The sequence below is a fragment of the Leptinotarsa decemlineata genome, unplaced genomic scaffold, assembly GCF_025532065.1.
Source record: "Leptinotarsa decemlineata unplaced genomic scaffold, Ldec_3_MD MMD2_tig00000199_RagTag_RagTag, whole genome shotgun sequence".
In the NCBI taxonomy this organism is placed as follows: Eukaryota; Metazoa; Arthropoda; class Insecta; order Coleoptera; family Chrysomelidae; genus Leptinotarsa; species Leptinotarsa decemlineata.
In genome coordinates, this window is record NW_027412544.1 from 6769935 (window position 1) to 6793898 (window position 23964).

At 33.8% G+C, this 23964-nt stretch overlaps 1 protein-coding gene across 1 annotated transcript in view; it reads right to left on the minus strand.

Annotated features, from left to right (window-relative positions):
- Positions 1–1561: 1561 nt before the first annotated feature.
- Positions 1562–23964, minus strand: part of LOC111510546 (uncharacterized) — a 34040-nt gene continuing 11637 nt past the window's right edge. Inside the window, exon 3 of the mRNA XM_023166468.2 lies at positions 1562–2119. Coding sequence (XP_023022236.2) covers positions 1713–2119 — 407 coding nt within the window. The 3' untranslated portion in view covers positions 1562–1712. The remainder of the gene's footprint in view (positions 2120–23964) is intronic.

Here is a 23964-nt window from a genome sequence, read left to right on the forward strand (position 1 = left end):
TTTTCTTTAACGTTTCGAAGTTTCACAGAGTGCATCTACGAATATTCCTAAATATTTAACTTTTTCTGTCGAAAAAGAAGCTGAATATATTATTGATTGATACGGAGAACTCAGTTCATTTGAAACTCCAGATTACCCTTAAAATATTTATCATTTTCGGATGGATTCCGATTGAATTATATTTCATCCGAGTTTTTCATCGAGAATACTTGTAAATGTAACTCGACTCGTGATGAAATCGGGACACCTATTTCGCTAGACGATAGTTTTCTCAAGCAGGAAATCTTGCAATTAAGCTATTGTCAAGCGAAACACATGTTTTGTAAACCCTTCATAATGAAAATCAGAGTATTGCTGACAGTTCTATTTGAGTATTTTTGATCTTTTCACTCCTTTGAATAAATACATTTTGAACAGTGAAATAGTGAGCTCACTTCTCTCGAAAGAATATTTTAATTTTCCTTCATTATACCAAAATTTTTTTATTATAGTTTTTGTTATTATTCTGTTGAGTTTGTTCAAAAATTTCCCCAATACAAATAACACGATATTATATTTAACAAACTTATTTAAGAAGTGAATTATTGGGTACTCTTTACGAATTTGAATTAAAAAGAAACCGCTTTCCTTTGATACAAGTATATATATCTAACAAAATCAGTTAATCTATATATAAAATTCTCGTGTCACTGTGTTAGTTGCCATACTCCTCGGACCACTTCTTATGAAATTTCATACGTATATTTGGTAGATCTGAGAATAGGTTTTAATCTATTTTTCATAATAAAGGTGCTCCACCCCAAACATTTATTTTTTATTTTTTTGGCAAAATTTGTATGATTTTGCATAAGAAAATACATATAAACCTCAATTTTTACCATTCTATCACCAATCTCTATTTTTTAATAGTCAGTTTAGTAATTTACTCATTTTTAACCCTGATCTTAGATCAATTATTCACGCCAGGCATCTATCGGTGTCACTTCTCACTCAGTAAATATCACGGAGTAAGGATAAGAACAGTGACAGTCTCTTTTATGCAATAAGCCTTCCCTCAATCACTATACAGTTTTTGGTCACTATTATTGTTTATCCATCGAGCGTAGATACAGTTTGTGATGTCACGGAAGATGAGAATTATCCAACAGAATTTTTGAACTCATTGACTTTGCTCGGCAAGCCACCACAAAATTTACAACTAAAGGTTGGATCGCTCCGTAATTTTTATCCACCACGGCTGAGCAACGTACGCGATAAATAATTGAAAATTTAATGAAAAATGTTGTCGAAACCAGCATATTGAATGGCAAGTTCCGGGGTGAAAATATAATAATACCACGAATCCCTATTATACCTATAGATGTGCCAATTCATTTCAGACTTGTGAAATTTCCAATTAGATTGGCATTTACACTATTATAAATTCAAAAGGCCAAACATGTACTGACAAAAAATATTGTACACACTAAAGCATTAAGTGATTGATATTATTTGTGAGTGTTATTGTTTTGACACACATTTACAATGAGTTAGTTATAATTTTCTACCCTAGAAATTACCTAAAAATAATTTATGTGGCAAAACAACTTTTGCTGGGTCAGCTAGTGGTATATATTTTCCAACTCTGTACGGTTTCAAACTTTATACAAAAAAAATAGTAACATGAAGAATAAATTAACAAATTTAAATAACTTCAATATTCATAAAAATATCTAAGTGTTCCTTTTAATGGAATTATCTGCTATACTATCAGCGCCCTCCATTGTCGAAGTACCGAACACACACCCCAAAGGAGCACAATATGGAGCAAATAAAGGTGAATACTGTTGAACCGCGCTCGGCGCAAAATAGTGAGGAGCGAAGAGTCCCTGTCTTTGGGCCATCTTTAGTCTGGTGGTGAGTTGTTTCTTCCATTTCGTCCTTCTATTCTGGAACCAGGTTTTGATTTGTACTTCTGTAAGATTCAAGGATTTACTGAGCTCCATGCGTTTGCTGACGCTGAGATATTTATCGATTTTAAATTCGGTTTCCAACCGTTCCAGTTGTTTGGCGCTGTAGGCTTGACGAGGTTTTCTATCTAAACCAGGTTTCCGAGACCTTCTGTTGACTGGTTTTGGAGCTGAAACAAGTTCATATGAGATTAGAAGTGCAGGCAACAATATAGAAAAGGATGTTATCGTGTTTCAAAAGTAGTAAAGACAGCAAAAGCATATTACAAATGACCCAAATAACATTTTCAGATAGAATTACGTTACTTTGACCTTCGGTTAGGTCCACGACTTTTCCGAAAGAACCTTCACGTTATATTCACCTAATATTAGAATATTACATTTCAACCACTAGTTTGAGGGTATCAATTAGGAGTATTCTTATTAGGATATTGGTCTAAAATTATTAAGAATCAAATAACTCTTCACCTTCATGTGGATTCTCCATGCCATGAAAAGTGACTGCATATGTCCTCTCTCTCTCTCTCCAACAAATTATCTTTGCCACGCAAAATTTTCTGTGATAGACGGGTTTCAACGAAATCATTTTGGACTTTAATCCAATCTAATTTAATCAAAAAGAAGAAATTATTCGCAGATGAATATGTCTCTCATTACATATTCACTCATTATTAAATAATAATCAGGCTATCACCTCATTGAAGATGTTATCAAATAATTTTCAAAATAGACTTATGAGTCGATATTCCCAAAATTTGAGAACTTAAAGTCTCAGAGGCTTGGCTCAAGGCCTAAAAACTTCATGTTATAGCCATCGGAGTCTTTTCTGACCTCGAAAGTTCAACAAGAGAGAGAGGAAGAGGGCAAAAACTATATAGAACATTACTCTGTAGTACACAACTGCAGAACTGATAACGAGTGATAGAAACTAGCCTATCTGTCTATGATTTGTTATTAGTCAGGATGTTGATGTTTAACTACATTTAAAAATTGTTGCGGTAATGAAAAAAATATGTAACCAGCTTTTGACGCTACCTGTGACTGTCAGGTATAGTTTCAGAAGAATATGCTTCATTCTCACCATTTCACATTATAATAATTGGTGGGGTGCTTGTAAGCTTTTTTTGTTGTCTTTTCATCTCCATCTGATATTTCATCATCAAATTCATTACCGTGAAATGTCAAATGTCAGATGAAAATTTCACGTTACTTGTAAAACAATATTCAGAATAACTTTCTGTGGGTTATTTTTCGGTCAACTCTTTGAAATAGTCGTCAAATTCTTATCAGGAGTGAATTCCTCTCAGGGATTTCACTTTGCGTAATTCAGATTGCCTTGTGGACACTTTGTCATGTTATATTAGAAGGTATCTAATATAAAAAGTCAATAATTCTGTTTATAGGATCATTCCATTTATTTTCATTTCTTGAACGTGAAGTTTTATACATAGTCAGATATAGTTAGATATCCACCTTTAAATAATTAGATATGAATGATTGGGCTTTGAAAACCCTTTTCTTGTCAATAATATCTAATTTGATACCTGAATTCAGTTCATCTTGTTCCCTAAGGCTATCAAGGCGTATTTGCAATGAAGAATAGCTACTTTTCGACATGTTTTTTTTTCCATAGAAGTTTACAGAATTTGAAGGAAAGTTATTGGTGATCAAATCTACCCTTCGACATGTATAGGATGGAAATACTTTCGTTTAAACTTCAGAGTCTAATTTTGGTTTTAGTTACGTAATCAAATGGTTATTACTGGAGGTATTTGAACACCTCGCTACGTGTTTCGATCACGAAGTGATCATCTTCAAGAAAAAGATTAACCTAAAACTCAGTTTTAGTTGGGTGTTGTGGAAAAAATCCACTAATATTCATTACTATCCCAAAGATTTCAATCAGTGCATAACAAATGTTATTGTTCACGATATAATTTGCGTGAAATAATTAACAGTCAACTAAGTCATACTGCATATTCATCAACTTTTGTGTATTCTCTGATTCCTAATTGCCATGATACCCTATTTGTATCTTTTAGTTTTCATGGTATTTCCAGAGCAGTCTCGAGTGCAGACTTGATATCTGTAATAGAATTGATCAACTCCTGTTGAAATATTATATTTCCACTTGAATGGTGAATTTTTGCTTCCGTCATATATTCGATTTTCGATCGACCTGTGTGTATACCAGGAGTTCCTGCTGAGGGAGAACTGTTCATCATCCACTCAAGTCTTCATAAACTGCTTGTTTGTTAATTTTGCGTAGGTATGTTACCATGGGCTTCATTTAACATTATTGTGTTTAGTTAGTACATCTGTATGGTTTCAGCTCCATGTATTTCCTTCATTTTCTCGCATTTTTTTTAATCTTCTCCAGATGTTGGTTTTAGGACAAGAAAAGAATAGTATATTCTCCACCGACAGTTGTATCTCTCCGTCTTGAAATTTCAGAAGACTTGGGTCATAGTCCCTCTACATTGGTCCTTTTGGTGAATGATAATATGTTCGATTTCATTTGGCTCATTTTCAATCCGTCTCCGTCGATCCATTCCGTTTCAGAGCTTGCAGCATGCATTACCTCATTATATTATCATATTTGCCTTTTGGACTAGGTTGCTCAAAATGTCTACATAGTACGTACTCTATATATTACGGTCCAAAACATGTAATAACTTCTAAATACGACGTTCAATAACAGTGGGAACACAATACTTTCTCAAGGACAAAACACAAGCACTACAGGCGTTCTAAGAGTGGTGCCTGTGCGACAGTAGTGATTCACATTCAATTTAAATCGCTGGAGTTTAAATTCATTTGAAGAAACGTTCTTAGAAAAATTATTCCGCATAAACGCAGTTCTCCAGATGAAAGAGTTCTTAAACAGTGAAGTTCGAGGTGTACTGAGTTGAAGCTCAAAACGATGAGCAGCCACAGTCCGTCGCGTATTTCTGATATGTACCGCTCTTGGTGGAATCAAATGTGAAAGTATGTGTAGAAGAGAGACAAATCTCCAAACTTGCTTTGATGTTCCAGACTATCAAGGCTGCAAGTGATGTTTGCGTCTCCAATCAGGCGGATGGTTCTACTTTGGATGGAATCCTACAGCTTCAGGGTATGCTTAGAGGCGTAGCTCCATACATGAGAAAATACTCCAAAGAAGGTCAGATCTGAGCTTCATAAAGCATCAAAAGTTGTTGAGTTGTATACCGTTTTCTGGTTCGGAACAGTGTTCCAAGCTTTTGGGATGCGGCTTTTGCAATTCCAGCGACATGATTGTGCCAAGACAAATTGGTCTTCATTTTAACCCCCAACAAACACATCGAAGCAGAAAGTGATTCTGGGACATTTTTTGTTTTTGGAGAAAACCTATGCCTGGGTTTTTTTGGCATTGAATTGGACCGGCTTACTTTCACCTCAATTCTAAATCACTTCTTGATCCTCATTAAGATATGCAACGTCCTGCTGCCCTGAGCATGCAGTCTATGAGCGGATTAATTCGTTGATCTGGATTCTTCGCGATTCCGAGATGATTCACAGCAACCGAAAGTATTTTGTTGTTTTCGTATCCCGACGTGAAAACCTTTTCGTTGACTTCAGCGCCCTGTACTATATTGGCCTCGGAGCAGTGTTATGTTAGCCTGTGATACGTTCCTGATATACCTGCGTTGTGATTTATGGTATTTTCAATGAAAGTGATTTAAAACCAAATAACCTCAACTCCTTTACGGAATCATGTCCGATTTTCTATTTTTTGCAATGAAGATGGATCTGGTATTGTTGTTTTAGATATGTATCCGCATCTCAAAACAGATCAGAGAAATATACACACATTAGGGAGTGAAAGTTACGTTTTATTTCGATTTTTGGATAAACGTTTTCTTGAATTCTTGGAAATGGGACCGTCAATCAACATTCAGACTCTAAGTTTTTCGTGCGAGAAATCAAGTTTCATTTCATTTTGGATGGTATATCCAGAACAAACAATTTTTCCAATCACCGACACATCTGTAAAAAAAAAATCTGTTTTTCCGTTAACCAGCTGTCGCACCCCTACGAACGACAACACTCAGAAGTAGAAACTTGTGCGAGCTAAGGATTAACGAGGTCTTACCTTTTAACGTGTGATTCCTAACACGGGTTGGACGATAGCAAGTGAAGATCGATCGTTCAGACTAGGGCTTGAACCACCGACCAACACGGCAGTCAATTCGAGTGAGTGAACGAAGTACCCACGCCGAACCGCTTGGCTACAGGCCGACCAAAAAATGTCGAAAAAAAATTCATACCTCCATTCAAGGATTATACCTACCTGAAATATTATATAAAACAACATTCAACACTTTTTCTTTAATATTGTAAAAAAAGCAATATTACAATGGAAAAGAACTGGATAAATATCTCAAGGTGTCTTTCTCCAGAAGACACCTTCTTTTCAACTGTGTAGAAAAAACTGGATGAACCACAGCATTCTCATTCGGCGAAAGATATTGAAGCTTGACTTTTCAGAAAGTCGCTTCTTTGATATTTGTTATATGAGTTTTCTTGTCGATTTCATAAAAGATATTTCAGTAAAGGAAGCCGTGTTACTCCAGTTCAGGGGTAGGTACTTCAGCAACTGATATGTCGGAGCTGGATTCAGTACAACACAAAACTCAAGTTGGTCAGAACCTCCAGCACCAAAGAATAATAATGACCAGACATGACAGAAACCAAAATACAGACCGATTATTTCGAAATATTGTTTATTCAAACAATTATAATAGTTGAACTTGGAATAGGTTCAATTATCGTGCAGCATGTCGTGTGGAAGATATTTGGGATACCAAGAAATAAATTTCCGGAAATTCAAGCCAATAACAATGAGTACAACAACAGTTTCAAAATTGATAACGACCATGTTTTACACAAATTCAAGAATATTACCCGAGTAGAATGCCCAGTTGTGTCATGTCTCGCTATTTCACTGTCCATTCCAGTGTTTTATGTGTCTCAGTTCATCTATTAGTAATCCAAATATTCCTTGAAAATCATATTGTTTTGCGCAGGTACACCATTTTGGTGTAATATATGACGTCACATGACTATCGAAATTTCTTTCAATAACTCTTGTAATTGAGTCTGTAGAAAATGTAAATAATCCCCGCCATTGACAAAAGTTTTGCAAAGATATATATTCTTCCCAATCTTGATATGTTTCATATCTTCATTCGAACGAATCAAAATGCAACCGAATTCGAACTAATTTATCTTGAAACAACATTTATCCTGATTTGCAATTGACAGTCGTAATGTAATCATGATGTTACATTCATTCGGATGACGTCGCAAAATATCAATTATAACTCGTGTTTTGCTGCTATCAACTTCAAGTGATAATTTTGTTGCTTATTTCGTTAAACGTTCAAATTATTTCTGACACCACTAACAGTACTTCATTTAAACCCAATAGACATGTCAATCTTTCCCTCTATTCTGAAGGTATACATTTTAGAAGCTAGGTTGATACAATCACTTTCCAAGTTATTTGTATCCTAATTGAGTCTGGCAATCCTATTGGAAACGAGTGTTGTCCTATAAGCCTTGAATATTACTGGTATATCCTATCGACACTATTCCATTTATTGACAGTTTGTTCCACATACTAGTCCAGTGCATAAACACAAATTGTTTGTAGAACTTTCAATTAACTATTTCAGTTCCACTTAGAGATGGCAAAGTTGTTCTTTAGAATTCTGGATATTAAAAGATGAAGGAGTTTTGCTTGTAGATAAATTGGATATTTGTTGACGAGAAACATGATTATTTTTCTTCTCATTCTCATTTTAGGGCTATTGCGCTTGGCAACTTCTACATCCATACTTTTTAGTAACAAGGTCTGCTGCAAAATGAGGTAGAGTTAAGTTTATACATTCATTTGAAAATTCATGAAGTTTGTTGATTCTATAGTGTGGGTCTCTCTAGTATCTCAAAGTGCTCACCCCATCTGTATGTGAAGTAATTTTGCTGAGCATTTTCTTGAGACCAGTGTTCATTTTTTGCTCCTCTTTGTTTGTGAATTTAGCTGTGGAGTTAGTAACGGAGGTCTATTTTGATGTAATGAGTGATGATTTTCTGAAATATTTATTTTTCAGGTTTTTGCAGATCGCTGAATTTGTTAGTATAATTTGACTCACACAAGCATCCACTACTTTATAAGATATAAATTATCTCCGAGGTGATGTTGTTGTGGCTGTCATTGGCTAGTCTGTTGATAGTATTGCCGCTTGTTTCATTTTCCACCACCAAACCGAGTGAATATGTTGTTATTGGTTGAATCACATGTTTATAGCCATAGACATGATGTTTGTTTTTATACCCCTAATTTTTTATTAGTGCTGCCACCACCTTCCTTCGTGTCCTAAGTGTTGATTTCTGGTCAACTGGGAACTAGTTTCACTCCCAGATATTCATCATCCCCTACTAGGTATATTTCTTCATCTAGACATTGGTGTGAAAGTAACCTGGTTCAAATCAATGCCACAAAAATCCAGGCATCGGTTTTCTCCAAGAAGATATGTCTCCGAACAGGATATAATAATGTCAGGTCAGACAATTTCGCTTTCTGCTTCGATAAGTTTATTGGGGGGTTGTAATGGACACCAATATGTCTTGGCACAATCATGTCGCTGGTATTGCAAGGGCTGCTTCTCAGAAGCTTGGAACACCGTTCCGAACCAGAAAACTGTACACACCTCAGCAACTTTTAATGCTTTATAAAGCTCAGATCAGACCTTCTTCGGAGTATTGTTCTCATATTTGGAGTTCTACCCCCAAACATACCCTGAAGTTGCTGGATTCAATCGAGTACTTGGTCTCCGGTAAGATGTACAAAGTTCCATAATCCTGAGCATATCTCCTCTGAGTTTCTTGACACTACACTACTGTGTCCCTCATCTGCCATTTCCCCTATTTGCCGCATAAACCTATAGCTAGTCTCACCAATCCCTCAATGAACTCATGAAGAAATCATCTAATAGTATTTTTTACATAACCCTCAGAATTGACAAAATCTTACCATATTTTAATGAAAAACACTACTGATAAACAAAACCAGAGTCTCTTTGATTCAAAATCTTCAGATTCTTCAGGTAACACAAAAAATTATAGTAATGAAAATGAGAATATGGTTTGAAACGAAAAAAATAATAGCACGATCCATGATGACGATTATATAATTATTGAACTATGAATTAATTCAAGACGAGTTTCACTACACGGTAGTTTTATCAGTCGAAATGGCAAATTCAACTATTCCTCAGTGTCTTCAATTTCATGATGGAGAGATTTCAGCTGGTTCAATTTCAGTCCTTTGTTTTCTATATGTAATATGTCGTACTCCATGTCGAAATTGTGGTGGTTCTCCGAAAGCTGACACACATAGGTTGAGTTGATTTTGGGTACGATTGTTGATCCCTGATTTGTTATTTTTGTCCATGTTGACAAGGAGTTACTAGTCTAATATGTCGATGTTCTCTCTTATTAGTAGTTTTTTTATTTCATCTGATGATTTTTCTTCATATGTGAAAGTTTTGTGGAGAGAAATAGATAAGTAATCTTGTAATTTTCTCCTTTAGCTTTCTGCAGATCTAGATACACAGCTTTAGACATTCCAATTATTTCATGGATACTGCTAGGATTTTCTAGCGAAACTGTGAAATCCCAACTGGACCTGGTGTAGCTTTTTTGGGAGTGATATGACAACTAATTTGACAGATGTAGTCACAATAAGATGGCCGTTATCATTTGTCAAAGTTAGAATGGTATAATATTTATCGACTATTTCGAAAGGGGAAAAACCATCAACAGCGACTATTACATAGCGTTATTGGATCATTTGAAAAATGGAATCGCGAAAAAACGGCTAGAATTCGTTCAAATCTATTGAAGTCTTCTTGCACGTATCGTATACACAAATTATTTGAGGGTTATGGTTATGGAACGAAAACGTCGATTGGGATATATAATCTCTAGGTATGACAGTATTCATTCACATGTGGTTTAATACATAGACAGTTATCAGGTAATAAACTAAATTTGTCTCTCTTGTATAACATCACCTAAATCATGTGCAAATCCAGATGTATTTTACCCTAATCCATTCCGAATTGCATGGTTTTTGACTTTGTTCAATTAATTGACAATGTGCTTCTGAAAATAAGAATTCAATATCTTCATTTAAGGTATTTGTGACAAATTGTGTGGACAAAAATAAAAATGAACTATCCCATTATCATATGGATGTTTCTGTCATTTTCCCATTCCACATGTATGCATACAAAGGACAAGAACATGGACATTTCAAAAAGTGTATGCCCTCGAGAGTATAGCTAAGACTTCCCCCCTATTTTTGTGTTTTCAGTTCTATCGAGTTCATTTGGGGAAAATTGGAACAAAGCATCAGGCGTAAAAATACTTTTCCAAAATTTGATAAGACGGTAATAGAGCTGATTAAAGAAGAAGTGTCTAATATTACCCAAGAAGACTGGCAGAAAAGGATTAAAAAAGTAATTTTAGTTGAAAAAGACTATATGGAGATTGGATACTTCCATATTGATGGTAGAAATAAATGCATTATTGTTTTAAATAGCGACAGTGATAGTGAAACAGAGAAGAATACGCATTCAATATCTTCATTTAACGAATTTGTGACAAGTCCTGTGGATGAAAATAAAAATAAACTATTCCATCATCATATGGATGTTTCTGTCAGTTTCCCATTCCACATGTATACATACAAAGGAAGAACAGGACTGAGAATCGTGACTTGAGGTACCCCACATTTAACGAGCTACCTGGAGAATTGTTCCTTTGCAATTCCTACATATCCTAAGCTATTAAATCAGTAGCACCTGTCGATTAACCAATATTATCAGGCAGCGAAAATTAGCAGCTGATAATTCAGTTTCAGTTTCAAAATAGTTCAGTAATACTCCGTAGTTTACATGCCATATATTGTAATTTTCAATAAGTCTAGTGATGTATTGGTCCCATTAGTTTTGAAGATCGTTTCTTCGTTCAAAGGCTATTTTATGAAATATGTAACCTAAAACTAGATTTTTGTCTCTACGAAATCGAATATGTTCCGTGATCTGTTTGAAACGAGTTTCAAAAGTCCGTTTAGTTTGACCCAATCGTATTTCATTAGTCCCAGAATAAATCATCCCCAATATTTTTTTCATTTAATCCGGAAACCATTTTGATTCTGAGGTTAAGTGGACAATTATTATTATTACTCTTACTATTACTTATTATCTGAGAAGAAATGATAACTTCTGAAATATCAATCAGATTGAACTTCGCTTTCCTCATAACTGCATGTCATTATAAAAATTTTTGTGTAACGGCTGTCGCTTGAACTGTGTGCATCTGAAGTAAATTTCAGACCACCTATTTCGCGTTCAGAATAGAGCAAATATGAATTGGACAAAGTACACAACGGCATTCTTGGAAAAGCAAAGGGTGTGAACAATAAAAAAATTCTCGTCTTCGTTTTAAACAAACTTTTAACAATTCCTACAAACAAAAGTTTAGTTTGAGCATATTAGATCAGTTTTACTTCCAAGATGTCTTTTGGGAGCAGATGTTTGGAATTATGAATAATTGGTAATTATTAAAAAGTCAAACAGAAGCAGGCCTTAAAGGACTGTGTGGAGATCATTAGGAGTTTTAAAATTAGCATTTCACAATGTATGTAGGAAGTTGACACTGAGGCCAAAATTTTTTGGACAAATACGGCTATAGACTTGGGTTTATGTTCTGCAACTACTGAGAGATACCTGAAAATGTCGAAAAAATTGAAAGTTTGGGTGGCAATATTTGTATTTGTATAGGAATAGTTGAATTTCATTCACGACTATTGAAATGTTTCAAGACTTAGTTGAAAAGAACAAGCGATTTGAATATTTTGAAAATTGTATCTTGTGGTAAATTATACGGCATATATAGTGTTATTCCAGCAAATGTTTTTCATTCACCTCATCTCCGAAATGTGAATAAAAAAACTGAAACACCGTCGATTTTAATTTCGATAGAGAACTTCAACGTTAATAGGACTAGCATACTTCTGACACATTATTTTGAAGAATTCAACTCAATTACACATTCGCATAAAGTAGTGGATGGGCCAATCCAAAACAAGCACTTTTACCAATAACCAGAAATGCAATACTCTTCTCGACGCACATTCCATTTAGATAGCTGGGATGTCTCCTCAGCTTTGTGAACTGTGACTTTTTGATCCTTCGAATCATCCCTGTAGAACAGGGTCGATCATTTTTGAAACCAAAAATATCAACAGTGGAATGAAACCAATAAAAAAACGAGGAGAATATGATGAAAATGAAAGGAAACATAATGTTGCGTCTTTATTTGTAATTTTCTGTTTTTATTACTATTATTATTGTTGGCCTGGAGCGACTTCTGAAGGCGCATGCTCAAAACTCAATTGAAGTATGCTTATCTATCTATACCATATGAATAGAGACCTACCTACGATCTCATGCTAAGTACGCTACGTGAATCGCTATTATTTTTGCTAATTACTTATTTCACCGTGTGTGCTCTAGACTCTGTGTCATCTTCGACTGTTTGGTAACTCATTTTAACTTCCCGTTTTGTTGTACAATCCAGTGAAGCTGAAGAAAGAACACTCCAAGGGATTTGTGCTAGGAATTCGGTGAGTTCGCTTTATGCCACAATTCTTACAGTCCACTCTTGTTTTCATTTTTATTATTTTTTATGTATTCGAAGACGCGACATTGGTCCTTCGAGCCGGATTACTTTGAAAATATATTTTTTTATCAATCCAATTTTTTGTTTTGATAACGCTCACAGTTGCATTCCATTCATTCAGTCAGGCGCAAAGGAGAGATCGTAGTGGGGATATCGCAGTATACAAATCAGGTGTCAGTTGTTTCTTTATCACGAACAGTGAATCTATAAAAAAACATTTGTTTTTCTCTTCATTTTATCGCATTCGCTCAAATTGTTTACAATTTGTACTGGCTTAGAGTTCAATAATGGCAGATAAATTGAAAAGGTACAAGTCTTGGCGGACTAGCGCACTTAACGAAATTTATTCCTTGCAGGGAATCGCAAATTTGGCAAAGACTAATAAATCTCAACATACTTTGTTCAAAATTAGATATGCTGAGATAGAAACTCTCAGAGATGAATTCATGAAACACCATAATAATATTTTGGTTAGTTTATCTAGCGATCCAAACTTTGAGCTGGATCAGGAAAATACTTCAAAGGAAACATTTTTAGAATCATATTATGATATTCGCACAATATACACAGATCTATTTGAAAATAGTTTACAATTGAATCAGACTGTTGAAAATACGAATTCAATTTCCGATAATTCGCGCATAAGGTTACCTAAAATGGAACTTAGGACATTTTCTGGTGATTACAAAGAATTTCCATTGTTTATTGATCTTTTCAACAATACGGTTCATGATAACGGATCACTGAATGATTCTGAATAAATCAATTATTTAGTATCATGTTTAGACGGACCTCCTTTAGCATTAGTAAAGATGCATCCTTTAGAAGGACCCAGTTATGCAACTGCATATGCAAGTCTTGTGAAGAAATATAGAAAGATTCAGAGCTACGGCTCACTGGAATGAGTTAGAAAATTGTCTAGAAGTTGATTGTGAAAATCCAATTTCGTTTCGACATCTGTTGGATGTTTTTTCAGAAAATTTATCCGAGTTAAGGAAGATGGGTTTTCCTATTGATGAGTGGAGTTTTATTTTGGTTCAAATGTTGATTAAGCGTATTAATCCAGAAATGATGAGAGATTTTGAGCGAATTCATTGTTCTACTTCTATTCCAAAATACATGGATTTATATAGTTTTTTGGATAAACAATGTACCGCCATGGAAGCTTCAGCTTTTTCATTCACTTCAAAATGAAATAAAAGTTCAGATACCAGTAATAAGTCAAGTATGAATTTCCGCTCTAAAGGTAAAGGTAATTTTTCAAAAAATGCTTCATTTTTTGCTAAAATTGAAAAACGCATTTCAAATAATCAGTGTCCACTTTGCCAGAGCAAACATTTACTATATACCTGCCCTAACTTTCTTGAGAAAACTGTTACAGATCGCTATAATCTTTGTAAATCGTTACATCGATGTTTTAATTGTCAGAAATATGCATGATATTCGGACCTGCAAGTCAAATGTCTGTTGTCGGTGGTGTAATAAAAGACATCATTCCTTGTTACGTTTGATGGAAAAATCAACTTCATCAACGCCTCAAACCCAAACATCTACATCTAATTCTACTGTTGGCAACACGCCTGCTGCTCAAGAAGTTGCTACTGTCAACTGTGGATGTGGATTTACGAAGCGCAATTCAGTGGTAATGTTAGCAACAACACGCGTTGAAATTTTGAGTAATCGGGGAAATTATCACAAATTTTGTGCTTTATTAGACCCAGGGAGTCAAAGTACATTCATTACTCAAAAAGCTTTCAACAATTTAGGCTTGCCAAAATATCATTTGTCTTTGGCTGTGCAAGGATTAGGTGAAACTAAAACTGTTACTAGTTCAGGTGGGGCAACATTGTGTATAGAAACCATATAGAAAAACTTCACCTGTATTTACAACTGATGCTGTTATTTTACCAAAAATATGTGAAAAACTTCCCTCCACCAAAATTTCTATTACAAAATGGCCACATATCTCCAATATCGAGTTGGCAGATATGGCCAGGTCAAATTGATCTCCTTTTAGGCGCAGATATATTTCCAAAAATTTTGTTAGGAAATCATTTGAAGGGTGGAAATGGGGAACCGTACGCTTTGGAAACAGTATTTGGTTATGTTGTAATGGGTCATTTCAACTGTGACGCTTCGCCTTCACTAAATTCATTTTTTGTAAGATCAATTATATACTCTAGAAAACAATATTAAAAAATTTTGGGAGCTTGAATTTGTTCCTGATGTAACCTGTTTATCACTAGAAGATGAGATGGCTGAAGATTTATATAAAATGTCAACTACAAGGGATCAGTCTAGGCGCTTCATTGTTTCATTACCTTTTCGAGACTCACCCCCTGTATTTTCCCGAAGTAGATGTCTTGCAATCAGGAGTTTTTAGCCCTTGTAAAACGTTTACAAAAACAACCACATATATATAAAAATTATTGTTCATTTATGCGAGAATACTTAGACCTTAATAACATGGAATTAATTTCGGAAAACAAAGTACCAATGAAAAGTTATTATATACCGCACCATTGCGTAATTAAACCTCAAAGTTCAACAACAAAGTTGAGAGTAGTGTTCAATGCGTCTGTCTGCCCGTGATCCAAATGAATTATCACTTAATGATTATTTATTAACTGGTCCCAAATTACAACGTGATATTGTCACGATCCTGTTAAATTTACGCATACATAAATATACCCCATGTGCAGACGTGCAAAAAATGTACAGGATAATTTTAATCACTCCCGATCATCAAGATTATCAACGCATTATATGGCGAATTGGGAAATGCATATTTAATCATATGCATTTTGGGGGCCGGTAATGTTGCGTCTTTATTTGTAATTTTCTGTTTTTATTACTATTATTATTGTTGGCATGGAGCGACTTCTAAGGGCGCATGCTCAAAACTCAATTGAAGTATGCTTATCTATCTATACCATATAAATAGAGACCTATCTACGATCTCATGCTAAGTACGCTACGTGAATCGCTATTATTTTTGCTAATTACTTATTTCACCGTGTGTGCTCTAGACTCTGTGTCATCTTCGACTGTTTGGTAACTCATTTTAACTTCCCGTTTTGTTGTACAATCCAGTGAAGCTGAAGAAAGAACACTCCAAGAAAGGGCCCTTTCAGAAGCAAGGATTTGTGCTAGGAATTCGGTGAGTTCGCTTTATGCCACAATTCTTACAGTCCACTCTTGTTTTCATTTTTATTATTTGTTAAGTATTCGAAGACGCGACACATAAATTACAGGCGATCTGAGTTCGGAATATGGAAGGAGGTGAGTGTTTTAAGGGTGAAGAATGGTTTATCTCGATTTCCGGCAAAACTACAAGTCCTATCAAAAATAGTTGAATGGTGAGGTTGTAGGTAATAAAAATATTCACATCTTTTGTAATCACAATTTTTTCACATATCCTTAAAATTTATGTGGAACATTCAAATAACCACGTTTTTGGTTTTTTATTTATATCTTTTTCAAAAAAGATTTTTTCCTCTACGAAATTTGGTGAAAACTGACCTCTTCATGTCCCAAATACACTGTAATTCTTTTTATTCAAAATATTCATTTTTCCACTTAATATCAAAAAAGCACTCTAATTTTCAATAGAAAATTCTCGTGTGAAAATATCAGCTTTTTTCAAGAAGTATGTGTGCTTTTTGTTCGTTAGAATCTCTACTTTCTGATGGTGTAGAAAATATACATTACTACAGTAAATGTTCTCAGGAAATGCAAAAAATCGGAAAAAACTCGAAGTCGATGTTTTAAAAATAATTATGTATAATTTCATCAGAAAATTGTGATTGCTGCAATTTTATTCAGTTAAAAAGTTTATTTGATAAATTCTAATTACATTAATGTCATAGGAAATCTCATAAAATATAAATATACATATAAATCGTACTATTGAATTTAAATACTTCATTCTGATCACGTTATTAATTATAACACTTTCAAAACGTAATTCTTGTTATTTATGAATACCTTATCTTGAATTTCAATCCCTTATCTATCAATTTTTTCTCTCTTTGATGGCATTTCTCTATCGTTAGATTCGACAAACCTTTCCAATTCTAGTTGATCTTCGAAATCTTCAAGACCATCACCTTCCCCGTCTCCAATGTATTTCCAGTCTGCATTGGTTCTTCATCCACAATTTCATCTGAATCATTAACTTCCTCTTCCATACTGGAACAATTTTCGGAACCATGACAATTTGAGCATAAATGTGTGCATTCAAACTATGTTTTCGACACCCACATTCCAAACTGTTACATCCATTTTCACAGCTGCAGCAAATAGTTTTAAGCAATGATACCGGAATTAATTCCTCTTCTGTAAAGTTGGCCCAATCTGTTGTTTTTAGCTCGTTACCCAACCAATTTCAAAGCTGATAATATGCCTTGTAACAATGTTGTCCTGCTACTCATTCTGTGAGTGGGAGGTTTGGCAAAAAATTCACGATACTTTTCTTTCCCTTTCCGGCAAATCCAGATGTTGTATCGCAACTGGAAAAACAATACAGAAATGCAACAATATTTTTGAAGGATTCATGTTTGAAACTATTAGACTTGATAGATTCTTTACATTTCCTGCATGTGGTTTGAGAAAATACATGTCATGATTATTTGAATTTATTTGATTGGGAAGGACCAAAAGATCAATATCTTGACCCACAACAATGACACTTTTATTAGTGTCTCTGGCAATTTCTATCGAGGTTTTAATTATGTCAGCATCAGCATCTTCTTCTAGTTGTTTACAGGAAAACCCTTGTGATTATAATCTTTTCATTAAAGGTTTTATCATGTTGACCTTGTTTTTCTCGTTAGATAAAAATTTTTCTCGTAAAAATGGTAATTTTGTATGGTTTTGATAATCAAACTCTGGAATATTGTCTGAGGTTTTTCTACGACTACGTCCCCCTTTTAGTTAAAGTAGCTGCTGCTACTGTTGTGACAGTAACAGATTTTTCAATTTCGGGGTATCCATAGACAATATAGCTACTTGCTGCGTAATGTTTTCCTACATAGCGCACATATTTATCCTTAATCTCTTCCACGGTTTCATTTTTCTGCCATATTACTTTGTGCAGTAAAAATCCACCGTCGACGACATGCAGTATGCCGTCAGAATGTGTTGGTCTATTCACAGTCACAAATAATTCGAAAAGTTGACATTTTAAATTTTTCCTGAGGCCTTTTTCTGTAAAAATTGACAGTGGAAAAGGTGCAAACTCGTATTTTAAATAAGTTTCTATATATTTTTTACTGTCGATCGTTAACGGTATACTTTGAAATAGCAATAATGAAGCGGAAGATTGAACCGTTTTTAGAGGCATGACTTTTGTTTTTCCTTTTATATTTTACTGTGCCAAAATTCATTCCAACAATGTTTATCAATGTGACATTGGAATCTTTGGTTTTTTTGAGTAATCAAAGTGTAAATTTCAATAAATAGCTCAAAATTGTACATAATGATTAAAAAACAATTTTCGAATTCGAGTTTTTTTTCGATTTTTTGCATTTTCTGAGAACATTTATTATAGTAATGTATTTTTTTCACCATCAGAAAGTAATGATTTGAACGAACAAAAAGCACACCGACTTTTTGAAAAAAACTGATATTTTGACGTGAGAATTTTCGATTGGAAATTAGGGTGCTTTTTTGATATTAAATCAAAATAAGGTAAAAAAACAAATATTTCCAATCAAATAAATTAGTGTATTTGGGACGTAAAAAGGTGAATTTTCACCAAATTTTGTAGGATTTTTTTTAAAGATAAAAATAAAAAACCAAAAACTTGGTTATTTGAATTTTTCACATAAATTTTGAGGTTATGTGAAAAAATTATGATTACAAAAGTTGTAGATCTTTTTATTACCTAATACAACTTTGCTATTCAACTTTTTTCCATAGGTCTTGTATTTTTGCCGGAAATCGAAAAAAACCATTTTAACCCTTAAAAACCCATCCCCTCCCATTTCCCGAACTCAGACCATCCGTAATTTATTTCTCCTTTCATTTTTATCATATTTCCTCCCTGTTCTAATGGGTTTTATCCTACACTTTTTACCATTTTTGAAGGCTTCAGCCCTGGTCAACTGATAAAGTGAAATACTTCAGCTTACTCTTGTATGTCTACAAAAAAGACAAATGAAGACATGATCAATGGAGGGTCACGTTGAACTGAAAAGGTGTTCATTCTAAGGTTTTCAGATAAGAGAGAAATGAGTTGAGGTAAGAATGATGCTGTTTTGAATCGCAGAATTGGATTCTGTAAACTCATCTCAAATCAGGCGATGAGTGTTTTCCCTACACTGCTGAGAACTCCTTTCAAACTCCTCCTTATTCACAAAAAAAGATGTGACTACCTACCTACCCACTCTCTTTCCTTCCATTACAATCTGCAATACACTGCCATTCACAATAAACTCACACATAAAAGTAATCGGCGATAACAGGAACGATTTGTATATTGTCTGTATAACACCTAATCCGCAAGTCCATTATATCCATCACGCTATTTGGCCATTTGGTGGATTTCTATCCTTCTCGTTGTTGTTACCTGCATTTGTTCTCTTTTATAATGAACTACAATTTTCCTCTTATTATGTTATTAATTACGTGAAACTCCGCGTTTTGTTTCCGAATAGGGATGCTTAATGATCAAATTTTGGTTATAAATGGAATACTTATTATGAAACGGGGTGACACTGCTTTTTCATTCTGTTCGTTGAATAACATCGGAGGTACGACCATACAAGAGTTGAGAAGATTTGAATTGATATAATATTAGAATATTGAGATATATTCATGTTTGATTGAAAAGTAGATATTTAGTATGAATAATGAAACTCCAAGATAAATGTATTGAAAATCACTTCATTGTCTAATTAGTTTTAGACACGCACAAAACAAACTAAAACACAGTTTATATGTTTGTGATGATATATATCAAAAAGTTATTTGATTTACGGGTATATAGAATAGTTGTTATGAAAATATCAAATAATCTATTATGAATTTTGTAGCAAACCATATGGAAAGCCGTTTTACTTTTTATTGTCACAAATATTGATTTCTCAATTTATTCACCTAACAATTTATTTGTTTGAATTTAATTGATTCATGCATTTATTGGACACGTTAAAAATGATTGTTCGAAAAATTTGTTCTATTTTAAATGACACTTGATTTAAAATGTTACATGCTAAATCCCGATTGAACTGAAGACGTTGGCCAGTAAAATGTTACATGAATAAAATTGTTATCTGAATAAAAAATACTAATGAAATAACTTGAAGCTTTTATTGATTCCAAAGAAAAATGGAACGCCAATTTACTATATATAATGCTGAAAAATAATCTATATACATATAGTTCAACTCAGCAATGAACAAACATTTTTATTCAACAGTCAATGGAATGTATTATTCGAGTAAATTCAACAAACGTTTCAATTCCGCATATAATTTTGACCTTTCAATAAAATGTTAGTTATTTATATGACTGTTGAATTATAATAAAAATTTAAATTCACTTTCCAAAAGTAAGTTTGGGAATAAAATTTCAATGAATAGATATATTTGAATGACTGTCAAAGTTTTCCCATGAAACATTTTTGGTAATAAAAATAGACTTTTGTTCCTGAAAATATAGCAAATTACCTTTCCATACTATTTCTATGAATAATAAAGATTGTTATATTTCAATTTTATTGAAAGTGTTGAATATTTCCAACATTCACTTTAATGCATTCAATTTAAAATTTGGTTACAATTTTGTGCAAAACATTCTCAAGCAAGTATCATTTTATTTCATCAATCTTTTTAAAAAGCTAATTTCTGACAAAGAATTAAATTTTTTGATGATTTAAAAAACGTTTGTTGATGATTTTAATTCGGCGCTGGTATCGAGTGGATTTATCAACAACTTCAAGTGTTACATATGGCAACATGCTAGTCCATTTATAGTACGACAAAACGCCGTTCAACCGTGGCGCCGAATAAAAATTATCAACAACCAATTCAATTCATGTATCATTGAAATTCAACAAACAAAATAATTCAGCTCATTTCAAAGGAATATTAATAATTGGTATTTTGTGAAAAGGAATTGTTTTGATTGTTGCATTTAGGTGATACATGAATTAAATTGATTGTTGATAATTTTAATTCGTCGCTGCAGTCGAACGGATTATTACTGTACTATGACCAACGCCATACATATATGCAGTTGAGTAGTTCCACAAAAATACGCCCGACGTCAGCGCCGAATAAAAATTATCAACAATCAATTTAATTCTTGTATCACTGGAAAGGCGTGGCACGTCGTTTTACTTTCTATTGGTATTTTGTAAAAATGAATTGTTTTGATTGTTGCTTTTAGGTGATACATGAATTAAATTGATTGTTGATAATTTTAATTCGTCGCTGCGGTCGAACGAATTATTACTGTACTATGACCAACGCCATACATATGTGCAGTTGAGTAGTTCCACAAAAATACGCCCGACGTCAGCGCCGAATAAAAATTATCAACAATCAATTTAATTCTTGTATCACTGGAAAGGCGTGGCACGTCGTTTTACTTTCTATTGGTGTTTTGTAAAAATGAATTGTTTTGATTGTTGCTTTTAGGTGATACATGAATTAAATTGATTGTTGATAATTTTTATTCGGCGCTGTGGTCGGACGGAATATTGTGTTACTATCACTAGACTATCATGTTGCCAGATATAAAAATTCAGCTTCTGCAAGAATCCGCTCGACACTAGCGCCGAATTGAAATTATCAACAATCGTTTTAATTCACGTAACTATAATTATCAACAAACAATTTTATTTATGTTTCACAGAAATTGAAGTGAATTAGGTATTCGATAGTTACAAAAAAAGTATATATGACAAACATTTACTTCCAAAAATTTTAAACAATGAATCTATATTATAACTGTTTTAAATCATTTGTCATTTAAAATAGAACAAATTTTGGGAACAGTCATTTTTAATGTGTTGAACAAATGCATGAATCAATTAAATTCGAACAAATAAATTGTTAGTTAAATAAATTGAGGAATGAATATTTGTGACAATAGAAAGTATAACGGCGTTCCATGAAACCACCCTGTAATATTTGTTTAATTGAAAAAAATATTTTCTGTTATGAGTGTTGTCAATTTTTGCCAATGTACTAACGTCAATAAAAAGTAAAAAAGATTTGCCGATAAATTGCATTGTTGTTGGGGTTTGCAATAATCGTTGTAAGAACAGTAGGTACACATTTGACAATTTCCATTGAAATAAGAGAACCAGAGTTAAACGGGTAGTTTTTTCTTCTGGTATCTACAAAAGTTAATCTGAAGGCAAGGTATATTTGAAAGAAAAGCCGCATTGGTAGTTACGTTTTTCAGAAAATACTGAAAACAGGTATAAGTGGACTGTTCAAAAAATAAGATGAATGATCAAATTTTGCGGGCTACGTTCATTCGATTAGAGATTTTCTTATTTTTACATTGGTACACTCGTGTCGAACATATGCTCACAGTTTTGCGTATCCGGCGATTTTCTGCTATCGAGGGAAGTGGATCAAAGAATCTATTTGCATAAAATTTTGTGTGATAAATAAAATTGAGTGTTCACACATACTTGGAACGTTGACAATGGCATACGGTGATTGTACTCTGAATCAGAAACATGATTACGAGTGGTACAAGCCTTTCACAGAAGGTCGAGAAAATGTGAATAACGACGCTCACCCTGGACGCCCCAGCACATTATTAATCAATGACAATGTTGAGAAAGTTGAGAAAAGTATCATGAAGAATCATCGAATCACTGTTAGAGAAGTTGCTGAGGATGCCGGCATATTGTTGGCTCATGTCATGCAATTTTTTCGAAAATGTTGGTCATGAAGCGAGTGGCAGGGAAGTTCATTCCAAAGTTGCCTAATTTTGACCAAGAGCATCGCTCAGGAATTGTAGAATGCCGTCAATGGCAATCCAGATTTGCTCAAAAGCGTCGAAACTGGTGACGTATAATGGCACTGTTTTCTCACTTGTTCGTAATTTGTTGGCCTCAGCCACCGTATTCACCAGATTTGCCCCCTTACGACTATTTTCTGTTACCAGAATTGGAGAGACTCATGTATGGACGACGTTTTGCGACAATTCAGGAGATAAAAACTGAATCACTGAGAAATCTCAAGGATATACCAAAAAGTGCATATCAGAAATGCTTTGGGGATTGGAAAAAACGCTGGCATAAGTTTATTATACCTGAGGGAGACTACTTTGAAGGGTAAAACATAAAAAATGATGATGAATAAACATTTTTTAAGAAAAATGAAAATTCACCCTATTTTTTTGAAAAGACAGCGTATTTGTTAAGGATTACATCCTTCTGTGGACTTCCGCGATTTCCTTCGCGTGGACTCTAATGTTTTGTTTTTTCCCAGCGAAATATTCCTATGTATTTGTCTATTAGGATTCATAGCAAGGAAATGTTTTACAAACTAAAAATATAATTAACCAAAATTTTTGCCAAATCAACGAAACAGTATTTTTTATTAATTTTTTTTTCAACAAATGTTTGGCTTAATTCTTCAAATCATAATATTCACATTTATGAACCGAATTGAATAAATCCAACAACGTGTTATGCGAAGCTCACCACAATACCCGTACATTGGTGAAAAGTGAACGCAAATCGATTAACCCGTTTTTGAGATTGATGCGTATAAATGCACATGAAACGCACTGAAAATCTTTGAATTGAGTTCTATTGTTTTAATTGTGACCCCCAATAATAGTTTTTTGAAATATTTTCCATGTGGAACATTAACAATCAGTTACCTATACCCTTATTATATGCCTTATTTGAGGTTATCGCACATAAACGCTTATACAGGCCTTTTCTTATACCATGTGGTAAGATTTAATTTAAAAAGAGATGTTTTCACTGTGTAACTTTTTTTGTAGTAATATTTGCTTACCCATAACTCAAATTTCTTTTTAATCGTCTAAACATCTGGATGTTCGAAATACGACGATTCGGGTATTGCTCAACATACATATTCCTTGAAAATTTTTATTTGATTTTGCATAACTAAATAGCATATCAGTTCTTTCATCATTTGAATACATTTTTGATATGTTCATGAACGTCTGACAGTTCTGACAGATATCAACAACGCTTTAATTTTTCCTGCCATAGAAAGATGGTAAATGAATTGAGATG